This window comes from Selaginella moellendorffii, unplaced genomic scaffold (assembly GCF_000143415.4).
Source record: "Selaginella moellendorffii unplaced genomic scaffold, v1.0 SELMOscaffold_4, whole genome shotgun sequence".
NCBI classification, from domain to species: Eukaryota; Viridiplantae; Streptophyta; class Lycopodiopsida; order Selaginellales; family Selaginellaceae; genus Selaginella; species Selaginella moellendorffii.
In genome coordinates, this window is record NW_003314265.1 from 3,085,135 (window position 1) to 3,102,543 (window position 17,409).

Consider the following 17,409-nt stretch of genomic DNA (forward strand, 5'->3'; position numbering starts at 1 on the left):
AATAAAATCACCCTTACGTTTCATATAATGACACATGAGGTGATATTTCTTTTTATTGTAACTCTAAATTTGAGCATAACTTTGAGGATATTTTTGAATCCAGTAAAAAGATTGGAAGACAATATGAACTTTTAGTATTGTATAATAACATAATTCTTTTATACCTCTAATAGACCTTATCATCAAAGTTTAAACTTCCAAAACTTAAAAGCAACAAAATGGAGAGTTTTCTTCTACATTACTAAGATCACCCACCACTTTTTTTCTCCTAAAGTTTTGTTTCAGAAAGTTTTCTTTGCCGACATTTTGATTTTTCTCTTAGTTTCGTTTCATTGGAGGCTGTGATTTGTAATAACACTGGTGTAGTTGAACGATAAGAGTTTCGTGTGGGTGAAGGTGGATAGCATTGGGATTTGCAACATTATAAATCCAAGAAGATTTGGTTTCTAGATCTCCAATCAAAGTGTAAGGCTATGATCATACCAAAGTAAATGTGAAGCAATCATTTCCTTCTCTTCTAGTTCTAGTGGAGATGCCAGTCTAGTGCTATCCAAAAATCTGCCAACTCCGACTTCATAAATATTCAAAGTTATTTGCAACACTTTCCAATTCTCCTGCCTCTCTATTGACATGCGCTTGTTTTTGCATAGGCTTGTTAGCAAGCTCCCATCTATATACAATAGCAAGAGTGCAGACCATACTTAAGCTCACGAGCTGAAGAGTTAAGCTCACAAGTTGAGCTCAATTTTCAATTGTAATTTAGTATAAGGTTATGGCAAACCTAATAATTTCATAACTCTCTATATATTATATTGATAAAAATGTTCTAAAGAACACTTCTTGTTCTAATAATTTAAATATTTACTACATGCAATGATAGGGACTCGGCAATTCTTTAGGTAATGCATTAGGTTTAGTCACTATAGTGTCTTCAAGCCGCTTTGTATGGTTAACATCAGTGTTGCAGCAATATAGCCAACACCATCTTGAAAATCCTACTTGTTTTTGTTCCCCATGGAAACATGGGGTTGGAACAGAAGTAGGCTTGTCACCATGGATCCAATCCCAACACTTGCCCCTTGAAAGCATCCCCACACACCTTATATTTGATTTTGCTGGCACTTGACAGATTGCCCATTGCTGTAGCGCATGTGATCATGGGATGAGATTTGGATATACTGTCACCGTGGATCCTTGGAACCTTGGGGGATAAATGGGGATAAAATAGCCACTAAGGGCTCTCTCATCAAGCAATTGCCCCTTTTCCAGTTGGCTTAAGGGGAGAGAGATAAGGTGCGCTACAGTTGGTATCAGAGCAAATGGCACGGGTTCGATTCCCATTGATTAGTGGCTACTTAAAAATATAATATACCCTTGAGCAAGGTATATTCCTACCCCTAAATTTGAAATCGTACGTATTGGGCATCCATGCATTCTTGTGTGGAGTATCCACAGACGAAGGTATCCACCATAGGACTATAGTACGGGTGGATGACTAGCTACCTTGGCTCAGTAGGGGTTGTTAGTCAATAGTCAATGAGGACATTGACATCTCTGAAGGGGGGGTGAGTGTAGCGCATGTGATCATGGGATGAGATTTGGATATACTGTCACCGTGGATCCTTGGAACCTTGGGGGATAAATGGGGATAAAATAGCCACTAAAGGCTCTCTCATCAAGCAATTGCCCCTTTTCTAGTTGGCTTAAGGGGAGAGAGATAAGGTGCGCTACAATTGCTTCGGCCCCATGCTACGATAAGCAATTTAAACATGTTGTGATGCACTTTCTTTATCAGCCACTTGAGGTGGCTTGATTTCGAGGCGATGTCTTGGAGCAGAATGATACTCAACATCAGGCCTATGAGAGCTTTTTGCTCCAAGATCCATGCCAACATCTTCACCAGCAAAGGAAAAGCGACGCTTTGAGTGGATGGTCTTCATGTCACCAATAGAAGCCCGGGGAGTGTACTCCATAGATGTGCCGTAGACACTTCCTCCACTGGATTTCATTTAACGGATGATAGTCATTTCATTTAGAAGATGATAGTCAATGCAGAACCAAATATTCTCATCAGGCTTTGTCACAAGATAAGGTTCACATGCCCAAGAACTCCACGTCTTTCAAAAAACACCCTTTTCTAATATCCCTTTGACATTTGCATGTAAAATTTTAATCTCTTTGGGTGACCAATGATGAATAGGAACTTTGATTGGATGAACATCCCCAGTGGGAATCAAATGACATGTGCAATCTTGGCCCCAGATGATAGGTCAAATTCAAAGAGATCAGCATAGTCCTTCATAAATTAGTCAACTACTGCAACACAAAGACCATCAGAGGGATCAGAAAAGGAAAGAGCGGAACAAAATAGAAACATCAAAGGAAGTAATGGGGAAACAAAAGTAATGGAAGTATAGGTAGAAGCAAAAAGACGAAGAGGTACAAAAGTGAGAGGAATGAATAAAATATAAAGAAGTATGAGACAAGAGAAAGAAGCCTCAAAGTCACATTTGGCATGAGTGCATTGCAACCAATCCATACCAAGGATGAAATCAAAAGCTTGATTTAGCACCACTTGCAATAATTGCAACTCAAGCTCAAAATTGCCCACATGCATAACTAAGTCCTCATCATCCTGTGCACATGCATGTGTATGGCCATTGCCATAAAGAATAAAAACTGGCTCTACCGCATGATACAAATGTAAACAGCAACTTATGGCAACAGGTTAAACAATAGAAGATAAACTTGAACTTGTATCAACCAACATGGGATGATGCTCAGCATTTGTATGAGTTTCCCATGTGTCTCTAAGGGATAACATTTCAGTGGTATAATGGTTTGAGTGCAACCACTTGTGCAAATTGAAATATTCTCCTAGACATCTTTAAGTGCATAATTAGATATGCTAACAATTGTGATGATACCTTCCAACAATTGCATCTTCTTTGGCAGGCCATCTGAGTCAGTGATACAATTTGGTGTTCACTTCTAGAGCCTTTTGCTTCATATGAAACCAAATATATTAGAGTGGATCAAGTTAGGAATGTTGTGGCCAATACTTTATCAAAATCTTGTAGGACTTGTGCATGCACTTGCTCCAACCACCCTTAACGATGCTCTTCAATTGGCACAATATTATGAAATATTGCCTTTTCCACTTCTCGTTGCACATCCTTTAACTCCACTTCCTATGGGAGATGGTCCTATTTTGATGGAGGTTGATGTTGTTGTTGCTCATGTTCAAAGGTAAAGGCAAGGACATGGTCATAGCCATAATGTCCACTGTTAGGTGTGTGATGAGGTTGGTCACATGTATCAGCGTTATCAGCATTTGCATCCCCCATTTTCTAGGTGAAGGCCTTAGCATTAACATCTTGTTGATGCTGCTATAGTAAAAAGTTTTGACATAAAGATTCTTCCAGGGAAACAAGGAGTCGTATAAGTAACGAATGGTCTTTATGTGAATAAGTTAGTGATGCCTCCATCTTTCTTTCAAGAATACCATTAAAGTTTTATTTGGCACTAGTTCATCCAATGTTTGCTTTCCAAGCTTGTTTTTATAATAAAAGGTTTTCTATTATTCTCTTTGTGTTAGTTGATATAAATTTAAGTTTACTCTTTATTGCTTAGCTTGTTCCCACATATTGCCATCTACAGTTGTGTCATGAGGCAAAGCTAATTTTTATTCTTTATGGCAACAATTGTATACATGCATATGCACAGATGATGCAAACCTAATTATGCGTATGGGAGATCTAAAGTTTGAACTTCAATAATTAAGGGTGGTGTAGAGTTAAGCTTTTGACTTCATCCTTGGGTGGATTATTTGCAACGCAATCATGCCAAGTGTGATTTTGAGGCTTTTCCATTTTATTTCAAACTTCTTTATATTTTTTCCATTCCTTTCATTTCTATTCCCTTTTGTCCCTCCTATATTTTCATCACTTTTGTTTCTTCATTACTTTTTACTATGTTTCCATCTTATTCATTTATTCCCTCTCTAGATCCTTATGATAGTTTTTATGTTGCGACAATGAATTGACACAAGAAGGAGTATATTGATCTCTTTAACTCTGATCTATTATCTGGGGCTAAGATTGCAACACATTATCTTATTCCAACTAGGGATGGTCATCCACTCAAAGTTTTTGTTCGGCATCAGTCACTAAAGGAGATCAATTTTACACACGTGAACATGAAAGAAATGTTAGAGAAGGGTGTTATCTGAAAGTCTTTGAGTTCTTGGGTATATATAGATGTGTACCCTCTTCCTTATACTACTGATCTTCTAGATTGTCTAGGGAGAAGTCGTTAATTCACTAAGTTGAATCTTGCTTTTGAGTACTAATAAGTATCGATGGCCAAAAAGAATTTTTCATACACCATTTGGTTTGTATGAGTTCTTAGTAATGCTGTTTTGTTTGAATAATGCTCCAACAACTTTTTAGTGGAGGTTCTTTGCAATATGTTAGAGGTGACTATTGACTTTATTAATGATGTCTCGATCTACTCGGAGGGGATATGGGAAGAGCACATCCGTGATATTCGTAAGGTGTTGGATCGATTACGAGAAGTTGGTTTAAAGCTGAAATGGTCGAAGTGCATGTTTAGATCCAAAGACATTACTTATCTTGGGTATTGTATTTCTTATGAAGGTTAGCAAGTTGATCCTGACAAACTTGTGGCTATTCTAAAATTCCTTACTCCAAAGTGTGTAAATGATGTGCAATGCTTCTTAAATAAGGTGCAATATCTCAGTTGTTTTATTGATTATCTTTCTAATTGTACTGCACTATTACAAGTGTTATTAAAGTTGACAATATTGTCTTTCATCTGGTCTGTGGACTATGAGCAAGGGTGTTTATGGATCTCAAAGAGCTATTAATAACTCCTTTAGTTTTTATGTATTTTAACTATACTCAACTTTTTATATTGTGCGTAAATGCTTATAATATTGGTCTTAAAAGTGTGTTGATGCAAGAAAGCCTGAGTGTGCTTAATCAACACTATCCCATTACATATATTAGTTATACATTACAACCATCATAGATGAACTACTCCATAATAGAGGAGTGCTTAATAGTAGTTTGGGGTTTCGAGAAGCTTAATGCATATTTATATGGTTCTCAGACATTATTAGAAAGTGATTATGCTGCAATTACTTTGTTATTAAAGTGGAAGAACATAGTTAATCATATTACTTGATGGTCTTTAAAAGTTTAGATATATGATTTTAAAGTTATTCATCATCCGGAGAGTTTTATAGCTAATGTTGATACCCTTTCTCAAGCTCCTCTCCCTTCTTCGCTCTCTTTTGTTATTCCTGATAAGCCTATATTTCTACTTGTTAGAAGATAGTTGAGTGAGATTCCTTAGAATATTCCACTATTAGAATATTCTAGGAGCATAAGATGTTAGGATGCAAGGGTATATTCCCCTCCTTCCCCATTTTCTAGGATAGGGAGCTCATAAAAGAGGATGTTTTGAAAAGGATTTCAAAGTATGATACCATGTTCTCCCCACCATTGAGACACTCCCATCTTAACAACTAGCAACTCCACTAAGGAAGATTGCTTTTTAGCTAATCCTCCCTTTGGTTCTTTGGTTTTTATTGGGATTTTGGAGTAAATTCTTGAGAAATGTGAGTTGTGGTGATAGTGCCAACACTAAAAAGACTTTAGAAGCAAAGAGGAATATGCCCAACTATGAAATTCTAGGTACCATGCTCAAATATTAAGGATTTCTTGAGTTTCCTTTCTTTTTGGACAAGATAAGTCAGTTTTCTTCTCTTCACGGCTCATTAAGGGATCAATTTGGGAAGCGATGATCATGGGTTTGTAGATCTCATTGAGATATGTAGTTTAACATTAAGAATTCCTGGATTTGCTACAAAAATTAGCATATACAACTTCCTTTTTTTCACAGTATGCATATTAGCAATTTTGGAAGCTTGACATGAGTTGAACACATTAATATTATAATATTTTTTGGGCTCTTTTGATAGATTTACTCACAAGTTTTCTTTGGAGGGTTTGCATGTGAAATTTGAGTCAATTTGAAGTGATTTGGAGGAATTTGTCTCTCACACTTGTTTATTTTAAGCATGGGGAAAGGTTTATGAACTTTTTGCTATTTCTTGGGAAAACATTTTTAATATATTTTTACATAAAGCTATAGGGGAGGTAAAGTTGAGAATTTTGTTTTTCTTTCATTGGTAGAGTCTTTGATGGTTTTTAATGTTTAATATTCCTTTGTTCCAATAGTTGAGTCAATTTTACCAAAATTTCAAGTTAAGTGCATTTTCTTGAGAGTTTTTGTTTTACCATTGCTATTGAGGAGGTTTATATTTTCTTAAGAGTGTTGACTTTTCTAATAATTTTCCTATGTTAAGTGTTGAGTTATGTATTAAGGAGGTTAAGTGGTGTGAAATTTTAATTTCTTATTTTGTGGTGAGTAAAATATTTTATAGAAAGATATCTCTTGTTATTTAGCTTTCTTCTTGAACAAAGTCTCTTATAACATGAGGTCCTCTATTACCCAAGCTTTGAGTATATGCACTTTTTTCTTATTTCTTTATTTCCATCTTGATAGTTGCTAAAAATTTCTATACTAATACTTGTTTAACAACTTTATTTTCTATAGATTTAGATTTAGAAGACAACAAAAAACAAACCCAAACATTAAGCAAAAAATACTGTTAAAAAATTTTGCCTTCTAGAGATAAATTATAGTGCCCCTGAACTCCACCAATATAAGTACTCAAGATATCAAAATATGTATATTCATAAGGTTTAGAATCTTACAACTAAATTCAATCCCATAAAAATGGTATATTATTATAAGTTACATATTACTTAAAAGCAACTAAATTTTCTATTTTACTCCTTTTGACTATTTGGAAGTGTCTCATTTATAACCTCCATATAAATCTTCATTTCAACTTAAGGTACTTGCTAAAATATGAAACTATACTTCAACACTATCATCCACATGTAAGCTTGAAGAGTAATTAAAGTAGTAATGTTAATTTTTCTTGAGCATCAAGATTTCTTTGTCCAGTAATGAGTTGATAAATTTGTAATCCAATGATCTTGATCTCAATTGCAACTAACACTCTATTATCTAAGATTAATGTGATTGGTATAATTTATGTGTTCCTAAGAAATTAATGAAAGTATGAAATAAATATGATCTTGATAATGGTCCTCCATGTGTATACTCTAACTCTTCTTAATTGTCCTTTTTAGCTTCTTTTTCATTTTTAATCTTTAGAGTAGTCTTTTTTGTGATATACTAACCATTTCTCTAAGTAGCATTTAGTGTAAGGTTTGGTAGAGTTACTATTGTACATCTTTAATCTTGTAATATGTTTGATCTCTTAAAGGGATAATTGTTCTACTTTATCAATTTTTTATATTCATTAAAGTCTTTATTCAATGCTAAAATTTTTTTTTGAGTGTTAAGAATTTTTCCTAAGTATCAAGAAATTTTCATGATTCTCTAAACCTTGAATCTCTATCCACCACCTCTTACCCAATTGGTTATTAAGTTTGAAGAAGAATTATAGAGTAGATCTTCACCATTTTTAATCAAATTGGGTTGCTCTCTTTTGTAAAAATTCTTTATGATTTTTATAAAAACAAGAGATCTTAATTTTTTTACTAACAATCCATTTCATTTTGCAATGCCTCTTATTCTACCATAGTAGCTAGTTGAAACCTGTATTTAAGAGAAAAAAATGAGAAAAAAAAAACAAGAAATAAAGAGGGAAGGAAAAGAAGTGTGTTTGCTATTGAATTTGCTTTCTGGATCTTCCCCCTCCACCTGGCTAGATCCACAGCCCAAAAAGTTCAACAACTAACAATTTAAATTTATTAAGAAAAAACTTGGATAAGGGCTAAGAAATTCACTGTTCTAAGCTTGTAAAACTACTTCTTGGCCTGAGGGATAGATTGTTGCAGTCTTGTAACCATCAGCAAATATCACCTGGACCAATCCTACCTCATCTTTGTAAACAACACCAGTTGCATCCATGTTCACTACCACATACTTCTTCACCACTCCCTTGGAGATCAATGCATGGTAACGGCACTTCACTTCCCCAAGTTTGATACCATCCCGAGCAATTTCAAAGGCCCATTTGAGATCTGCGAGATAAAAGTCAACGTATCCTGCCACACCATACAGTCTACCAACATCCGGGGACATTGGGACATCAAGAAGTGTGCAGTATGCGCTGTAACAAAACATTTCAGTTAGGCCAACACAAGGTAAATAGCATACATACCGATAGAACTCATTCTGGTATTGTCGCTCGTATATTGTCCCATCTTCAGTTGCAAGAGATTCAGAACAAGCCAAACGCCCGGCACTCATCCTTTGAATCACATGGACCAGAAAGCTCTCGATGCCCATTGTTTGAACTTGGGGCAGCGTTAACGTTGCAGTGGCACAGAAAGATGCAAAATAGTGACGGTGCAAAGGCGAAGGAAACATAAAGTTCATGGCTTTGGTCCTCACCAATTGACCCCTTCTCAAAAGCTTATTTGCAGCATGAAGCTCTTCCGAGGACAGCTCTGTTTTCTTCACAAAACCCAGAGCCTGCAGGTTTAGATAGCAAGTTAAATTGGATAGTTAAATTGGAAACATGAGAATGACACTTACTGAACTGGATCCCAGTAATTTGGAGAGGATACCTGCATACTCCGGTCGCCAATACATATTACGAAACCTGGACACGAATCACATCAAATCACATCAGGCGTCTAGTCTGCGGGCCTTACTTACGTGGAAATACTTCGAATCTCAGATAGCGAAGCCATAAAGCGTTCAGAAAGCAACTCGCTCTTCGCAAACTCCTCACAGTCGTCCCGATTTTTGTCATTGAACTTTCTCCTCACAAGCCAGTCAAGCATGTGTGTCATGAGCCCTGGTTGTCTATCTCCAACCTCCATCACGTAGTAGAGGATGTCGTTGTTGTTGGGTACAAATGCACAGAATTTGCACCAGTTCTCCCATATCTCCGAGCATTCAGCGTCCGAAAACTGGAGATAAATACCTGAAGATTCAGAACCATGTTGCGGCCTGCATTCAGGAGAATCACATAAGTTACATGCGAATAATTTCTAAGCCTCACCGTATAATCACAGCGCAACTTGGTTTAAATATAACTGGTGTTGGCGGCAGCTCGCCTTCGTCCGTATCACCCTCATCACTCCCAAAGCTGGAGACGAGCACAATATACAGCATACCACCGGCTTGCGCTGATTTAATCTTGGCCCATAGAGTTAGATCAGAAGCATGAAACCCACTCTGCCCTTCGTCGACAAGTAGAAGTGTAGGCTCGCTGCTGTTGAGACTCTCCATTGAAACATCTGCAAGATAATGATAGACATGTCACAGAGAGTAAAATAAACAGACTTTCTTAGAGTACTCACGAGGATAGTGCTGATACCACATATACTCGAAACTGTGGCCATTGATGCCTGCAAGGCTGATGCAGAACACGTCGCTGAATTTCGATTCGGTTCTGGCTTTTAACAGCTGAAGAAGAGACGTTTTACCACTTTGAGGAGGGGCTCGCACGACGACTGCTCGTTCTTTGCGAACAAGACTCTCAAGCTTCTCCAACAGATCTTTTCTTTCAGAAATGTATAAACGCGCGTTCAAGCCTTCCGATCGCGAACCTGAAACATAGAATACATCAGCCATCAGCCAACAAAGGGCTTGATTGCTTACCAAATCCGCGGATTCCCGTCACTGCGGAATGTTGTGCTGCACCCACGGCAGCTAAAATCTTGAACCTCTCGCCATCAGATGCTCCCACAGTTTGGCACAGCTCTGCCAAAAACTGAGGTGACAGAACCAGCAAATCCTGTGCTTTCAGATCTAGATCTCGGATTCTGGAAATGGTGGCGGCCCCTATGCGCCGATTCCTAAAGAGATCATCCAGCCCATCATCTTCCATCGCCTTCGCACCCGGCGAACCCTAAACTTGGTCTGCACGCGGCCGTCGGATGGGAAATACTTGTTACCCCCTTTGTCTTCCAAAATTCTTTCATGCATTAGTGCTTTAAATCCGCTCCCCATGGTTCCTCAATGACAACAATCCTAGGAAAATAGTACTGCACGGTGATGGAAGCAGCTCTAACTCCATCGTTGTTCTCTGTCTTCTTCCAGCTTAGTAGTTCCATGCACTCCTATTCAATATGGAGACAAAGAAAGTAAGATTTGTGGAGGAAGGAACAAAATAACTCATCATTTGACTGAATTGTTTGTGTTCCCAATTGGCATCTCCACACTGACTGATTTCTTAGTGTTCCCACTTGGGCACTCCATGCTGACTGATTTATTTGCTTTCCCCTTTGGGCACTCCATGTTGACTGATCCTGACTTGAGCACAGTGAGAAGACTTACTTGGGTCAATCAGTGCCATTTCATGCTACATTTTCTAAGAATCCCATCACAGCCTGCCAAGAAGAATGATCTTGGATCATGATGCTCCAAGTTATTGTCTTGAGCTGGCAAGGCCTCAAAGATCTCCAGTGCCACCCCCAACTTCCTACAACATCCAAGCCTAATCAACAACACATTTTCAACAATAACATTTACTTAAATTCATGATTATGCACATTAAAGCATAGCAATTGAAACTAGAGATGTTAATTATGCCATTAATACATCAATAAGAAATCTCAAAACTAAAACAATCATAACAAATGAACAACCCTGATTTTATCTTCCACTATTGTTATAATCCGGCACAAAAAAATAGAAATCTAATTGCCTTAGATTATGCTATGCCACCTCTTGAGGTTCCTCACCACCCAACCACCCCTAAACTACCTCAAAAGCTTCACTATAATCCCAGATTAAGGCCTTTATCCTAACATGCCTTAAAATACCCTTGAGCCTCCCTTTAACCAACATTGACCACGTGGTCAAAGCTGGCATCTAACAATTCTTCCGCCCTAACAAAGTCCTTGTCCCAAGGATGAGTTACATTAATGATCACCCTTTCTAAGGAACCCTACTTAAGCTTTTGGTCCATCTTCCACAACCGTATACATCAAGGAGGCATTGGGCCCGTCACTTTGAGATAGTATATCTTTCAATTTGTTGAGGATGAATTTTCACCCCAGCTGGTAGCTGTATCCGATAAACCGCTTTACCAATATGCTCCAACACTTCATATGAACTAGCATATCGATGGGAAAGTTTGTCACTCTTCCTTGTCTATAAAGGCACCAAGGTGTTCTGCCGTTCACTTGACAAAAAAATCAGATGAGATCACCCATCTTATATTCCTAGAATTGGCGATGTTTATTAGTAAACTTTTCCACTCTATTTTAAGCTGTCTACAAATTTTATTTGCACACCACCAGAATCTCATCAAGTTCTGTGGCCAGATCAGTCGCCTCAGAATTAAACTTATCTTAAACATCCTTACTCAAATGCACTCCCAACTTGGAGATGCATTCCAAATATGGCAAAGTAAGGACTTAGTTTGGTTCCATTGTGTTGGCTATTGTTATAAGCAAATTGCACTAACAAAAGATATAGATCCTATTGTCCTTGCTTTTGACCAATACTATAATGTAGCATATCCTCCACTACCTGATTCATAAGCTCAATTTGCCCATCTGTCTGAGGATAATCTCCACTCGAGAATTTCAAAGTCACTTGCATAGCCTTTGCAAAGCTCTTCCAAAATCCATTTGTGAACTTTAAATCTCAATCACTAATGATGACCTCTGGCAAACCAAAATCAGGAAAAATTTCTCCAAGTAGATTGCAGCCAAGTCTGAGGTAGTGATAGTCTTTTGAAGAGCCAACAACAGCACAGACTTCATCAACCAATCCACTATGACTCATACTTGCTCTTTTTGCCTCTGTATATATGGCAAACAAGTGATGAAATCCATAAAAATACTATACCAACGGCTCTAAAGAATAGGTAAAGGTTGCAAAAGTCCCCCCGGCTTCTCCCATGGCACCTTCACCCGCTGATAGAACTCACATGATTTATAATACTTAAGGATATTAGCCTTTATAGTCCTCCAATAAAAATTGCACTTAATCAACTCATACGTCTTCTTTCCCCCAAAATGACTGGCCTTTGGACAATCATAATAGTGGAATAAAACTTGAGTAATTAACGCATCCACTCGTGGCAAATAAACACGGCCATTGTAATAAAGAATCCCATCCACCAATGAGAAAAGGGCTTCTATCTGGTCTTGCAAAGAGGCCATCTTAGCATCTTGAGCCTGAGCATGCTCAACTAATTACCCAAACTTATTGACCACTTTACTCAAATGATGACAAAACCATGTTTGTAATGTTGTCATATGACAAACACGAGATAAAGCATCTGCCACCACATTTAATTTTCCCAGATGATGCTCACTAGGAAACTCCCCAAACTCCATGAGTTTAACCATCTAACAAACTTTCCCAGTGTTCAACTCCTTCCATGTGAAAAAATACACAAATGGTTTATGATCCATCAACACCACAAACACTACACCATAAAGATAGTGTCACCACGTCCGCAAAGCATGAACAATAGAGAGTAACTTTTGCTCATATGTGGAATAGCATTGCTCTACGGGATTCAAAGTTCAACTCTCATGCCTATTGCATGAGAACTCCTCCTAGTGCATAGCCACTCGCATCGCATGTCACTTCGTAAGGTTTCGATGGATTAGCAATGCAAAGCACTGAAGCCTCACTCAACAATCATTTCAGCACCACAAAACTCTCCTCTTGTGGCGTCTTCCACTCAAATGATACGTTCTTGTGCAACAACTGTGTCAAAGGAATAGCCACCTCTACAAACTTATGTTCGAAATGCTAGTAGTAACTAGCTATACCAAGAAAATTGTGTAACTCAACCACTGAAGTTGGTGTAAGTCAGTTCTCCACCATAGCCACCTTCCTAGAATCTGTCTTGACACCCTTAGATGTCACAATATGGCTTAGATATTCCACTTCTGACTTTGCAAATTCACATTTGCTCTTCTTTGCATAAAACTTGCTATCACAGAGTAACGAAAGAACCTTGTGCAAATGCATCTTATGCTCCTTTATTTTTGCTATAAACAAGAATATCATCCAAGAAAATCTCCACAAACTCATGAAAATAATACCCAAATACCTTCGTCATCAACCAAATAAATGTGGCTAGTGCATTCATCAAACTAAATAGCATAACTATAAACTCAATACTCGAAGCTTGTGTTGAATGCCGTCTTGGAGATAGATGCATCATCCATTACAATTTGATGATATTCACTCCTCAGATCAATCTTGGTAAACACTCGTGCTTCACCAAGCTTATCTAAGATATCATCCACACATGGCATCGGCATCTTATCTTTCACTGTCTTTTTGTTCAAGGTATGGTAGTTAATACACATTTGCATTAAACTATACTTCTTCTTCACAAGCAAGACCGGAGCACCAAATAAAGACTTACTTGGCTAAATAAATCCAAACTCAAGTAACTCCTTGACTTGTCATTGAACTTCTTGTTCCTCCGCATAACTTAACCAAAATGGATGCCAATAAATTGGCTGTGTCCCCGGCTCCAACATAATCCCATGCTCCGCACCTCATAATGGAGGCAACCCATAAAGAATTTCAAAGGGAAAAACATCGAAAAACTCGTCAAGTGCATCCCATATTGTTGCTTCTCCCCCACAAATGCCTTGGTCCCCCAAGTCACAAACAAACAGCAAATAACTTGAAAGTGTTTTTCCATTACGACAAGCCTACTGTAGGCGACTAAATTTTCCATTCTACTTTAGTCACTTAACCACACCTCTGACCACTTGGAGGAGTCTCATTCACAACCTCCATAAGTCCAATCCAGGACTTTGGGACTTGCTAGCCCCGAGAATGGCATCCCTGCCACTCAACATTTGCACTTGGTCCAAGTGCTCCACGTGTCCGATCCCATGACCGACACTCAAAGGTACCACCGACATAGCAGCCCGTTACGCTAAGGCCATGCCCAATCACCTTTGCCACACAAGGTAGTCCAATACCACTTGCATCACCGTCTTGGCTCTCCAAGACTAGGCAAACCATCCGTGAGTGGTCATCTCAGATCCACTCCTTAGCATCCTTAGGATGCCCACCGACAAGGGGAATAGCCTTCCCCAATATCCCTCTGTCAGTCCCCACTAAGTCCCTTTCTGCCCCTGGCCGTGTTTGCCAACACTGCCACTGGATCGAGGCCCACAGGCCCGACCACTAAGTCCCACGGTCCTCTGGGACTTCCTCACCACACGACTGTGTCCTTGGTCACTACCCCAGAGGACTGCTCCTCTTCCTTTCCACAGTCTGGGCCTTTAGGACAACATTTCGGAACACCGTGGCCTTACGCGAGCCACCTGGGTACTCTCCTCGCCTTCTGCCATTGGGTGCTCTAGCCATGGGCTTAGAGCGGGTTCCGTTGAGCCACACCAGGTATCCAAGTAGGTAGTGCCACCCACACTTGGACTGGGAGCATCGGCCAGTCGATCTCCCGGGGGAACTAGAGCCGGCTCTTGAACACTTCACCAAGCTACCCCGCTTGTCGGTTTGTGTTCACTCTAGTCTTGGACTTCCCAGTGGGCAGCTCATCACCCAACACTGGGTCCGGCCTTCCTGGGCCAAACTGGCCTTTCCTGGCCAAACTGGCTCCACTGCAGTCCTCCCCCTACTATACTTTTGGAGCTCACCAAACCCCCCAGGGTCTGGGAGACGAACGCTTTGGGCTTTCACCCTCTCAGACTCGAACTCGGACTCGGACTCGGACTTAGACTCGGACTCGGACTCGGACTCGGACTCGGACTCGGGCTCGATCTCGATCTCGGCCTCGGCCTCGGTCTCGTTCTCGGTCCCGATCTCGGTCTCGGTCTCGGTCTCGGTCTCGGTCCCGGTCTCGGTCTCGACTTCGGACTCCATCTCGGACTCCATCTCGGGTCCATCTCGGACTCCATCTCGGGTCCATCTCGGACTCCATTTCGGGTCCATCTCGGACTCCATCTCGGGTCCGTCTCGGACTCCATCTCGGACTCCATTTCGGGTCCATCTCGGGTCCACCTCGGACTCCATCTCGGACTCCATTTCGGGTCCATCTCGGGTCCACCTCGGACTCCATCTCGGACTCCATCTCAGACTCCATTTCGGGTCCATCTCTGGTCCACCTCGGACTCCATCTCGGACTCCACTTCGGACTCCAACTCGGGTCCATCTCGGACTCCACTTCGGACTCCAACTCGGGTCCATCTCGGACTCCACTTCGGACTCCAACTCGAGTCCATCTCAGACTCCACTTTGGACTCCAACTCGAGTCCATCTTGGACACTTTCATGTGTCATGTGTTGGTCCTTTTGGGTCCCTTTTTGGAGCCTCGCTTTTTGCTCGCTTCGTGCTCGTTCCTCGAGCACTTCGTTGGGAGTTCCACTCCCGCTCTTGACTTTTCAAGTCGGAGCTTTTGGTCCAAACGTGTTACGCTCGTTTGGCTCTCGCTTCAGCCACTACCACGTGGCACCCTTTCCGGCTCCACTTTGGGGCCTAGGGATTTTGTGTCTCACAACTCCACCACCCATAGACGAAGTTCGATGTCCTCATCGAACGGTAAACCATTTTGTAAAGTAACACTCGCATGTGTTACCATTTCCATCCTTGGCACCTAGCCAATATTTGTCAATGGTTTGACATTGAAGGCTCACCATGCCTTTTGCATATGCCTCAATGGTTTGACACCAAAGGCTCACCATGCCTTGCCTATCCTCTAAGGAGGGTAGTCTCTCCAACTTAGAGACTGATTGGACCACATGTAGTGGTTCTCTCCTTTTATTGGTTTAGTTCTCGCTAAACCTCTTAGAGACCCTTCTCTAAGTTAATCCCACTACTCCTTCTCGAGTAGTCTCAATTTCCATCTATTGAATGTTTGCACCTTGGAACTTTTATTCTTTTGACTTTTGGAAGTCAATTTCCTAGGTGTCTCCAACACCTTGCCTTGCACAGATTGTGCAACTCCACTTCCCTATCCTAGGAAGTTCATTACTTGAGGGCACCATCATCCTCTCTTCTATTTCGTGCCACCTTGGGCACTAAGTTCCATTTATCATACTTTGTGCTAAGGCTGTCTATGGCCCTATCATTTGGCTACTTTACCGCTCCCTCCCTTGGAGCTTCCACTTTCGCCAAATCGGAGCAATTCGGAATCCATCCTTGGAAACACACTTCCTTTCCCGCAATATGTTAGCGTCCAACATATTAGTGTTCCTCGCCTGACTTTGCCACTTGGATTCCTTCCAAGGGATTCCACGGCCCTATCTTGGCCACTCATCTTTTGCTCCTATCCGTTGATTGTTGCACCAAGCAACATCGAATCTCTACCTCCCTCCTTGAGGTATTCTTTTGATTCCATAGCAAAGGCTCTGCTTTGCCAAGACTAGAGTGTTCACCCCTAGTAAGTCTCTTTTAGCATCTTCTGCTGTGGGCTCTATCCATGGCCCAACTTTGTGACCCTCCCATGGGTCTCTTTAAAGACTACCTTCCTTGGACACACTATGCCATCGCAATGACATAGCTCATTTCCCTAAGGTGCTTTTCCCACTTGGTCACCTTGACCAAGCCACACCATCATCAATAGTTCAAATCAACACTTTGAACTAGGAACCTTATTCCTTAACCCAAACAAGGACCTTGTCCTTATTTAGCCACAAGATCACCTAGTGATCTCACCTCGGCACCTTAACAGATTTGCCAATAGGTACTAAGTCTTCCAGACCTTTAACTTGTTAACTACGACCCCGGGGGCATCCCCCACACTTGGCGGTGCGCCCAAGCCAGCCCTTCCGGCCAAGGGTCCATAGCAACTGAGATTAGGTGTCCCCATCTCACTCACCACGTCCTTGGTGCCACTTGCACCAAAGCGTTCAAGTTAGATATGCCGAGCTTTCACACTAAGCAATCTAACCGTGCATCACGACTCCGAGGCATCCCTTGCTTGGCGGTGTGCCCAAACCAGTCTCCCCACTGAGAGTCCATGACCACCGAAATATGAGTGTCCTCATATTCCAAACCATCACCACGCCCTAGTGATTTGGGACTCGAACCCAAGCACTAGAGAGTCGGGACTCGAACCCAACCTCCGTATATGCATCTACGGACGGCATCACACAAGATGCCTGGCATGACTCCCCACGCCGGTGCACCAACTTATTTTTAAAGCGCGCTACAGATCACAGCTTAGGAACCTAGTTCCCCCACACTGCCAAGTCCTCTCACTTGACATATCTGTGATCATGCATGGGCTCCTCCATGCTTGGCCCCATGGGCCACCCTTTTTGAAGTTAGCACCTTCAACTAGGGTATTTGTTCCCCCCAACTTGCCAATCTCAC

General features: G+C 40.8%; 1 protein-coding gene across 1 annotated transcript; it reads right to left on the reverse strand.

Annotated features, from left to right (window-relative positions):
- Positions 1 to 7,852: 7,852 nt before the first annotated feature.
- Positions 7,853 to 10,026, reverse strand: LOC9654067. The gene is made up of 7 exons (XM_024669371.1): positions 9,742 to 10,026; positions 9,441 to 9,689; positions 9,140 to 9,377; positions 8,791 to 9,087; positions 8,668 to 8,734; positions 8,291 to 8,604; positions 7,853 to 8,239 (listed from the first exon to the last, which is right to left on the reverse strand). Exons 1-7 carry the CDS (start codon positions 9,968 to 9,970, stop codon positions 7,918 to 7,920), a joined length of 1,716 nt encoding a protein of 571 aa, XP_024525139.1. The 5' UTR covers positions 9,971 to 10,026; the 3' UTR covers positions 7,853 to 7,917.
- Positions 10,027 to 17,409: the final 7,383 nt, after the last annotated feature.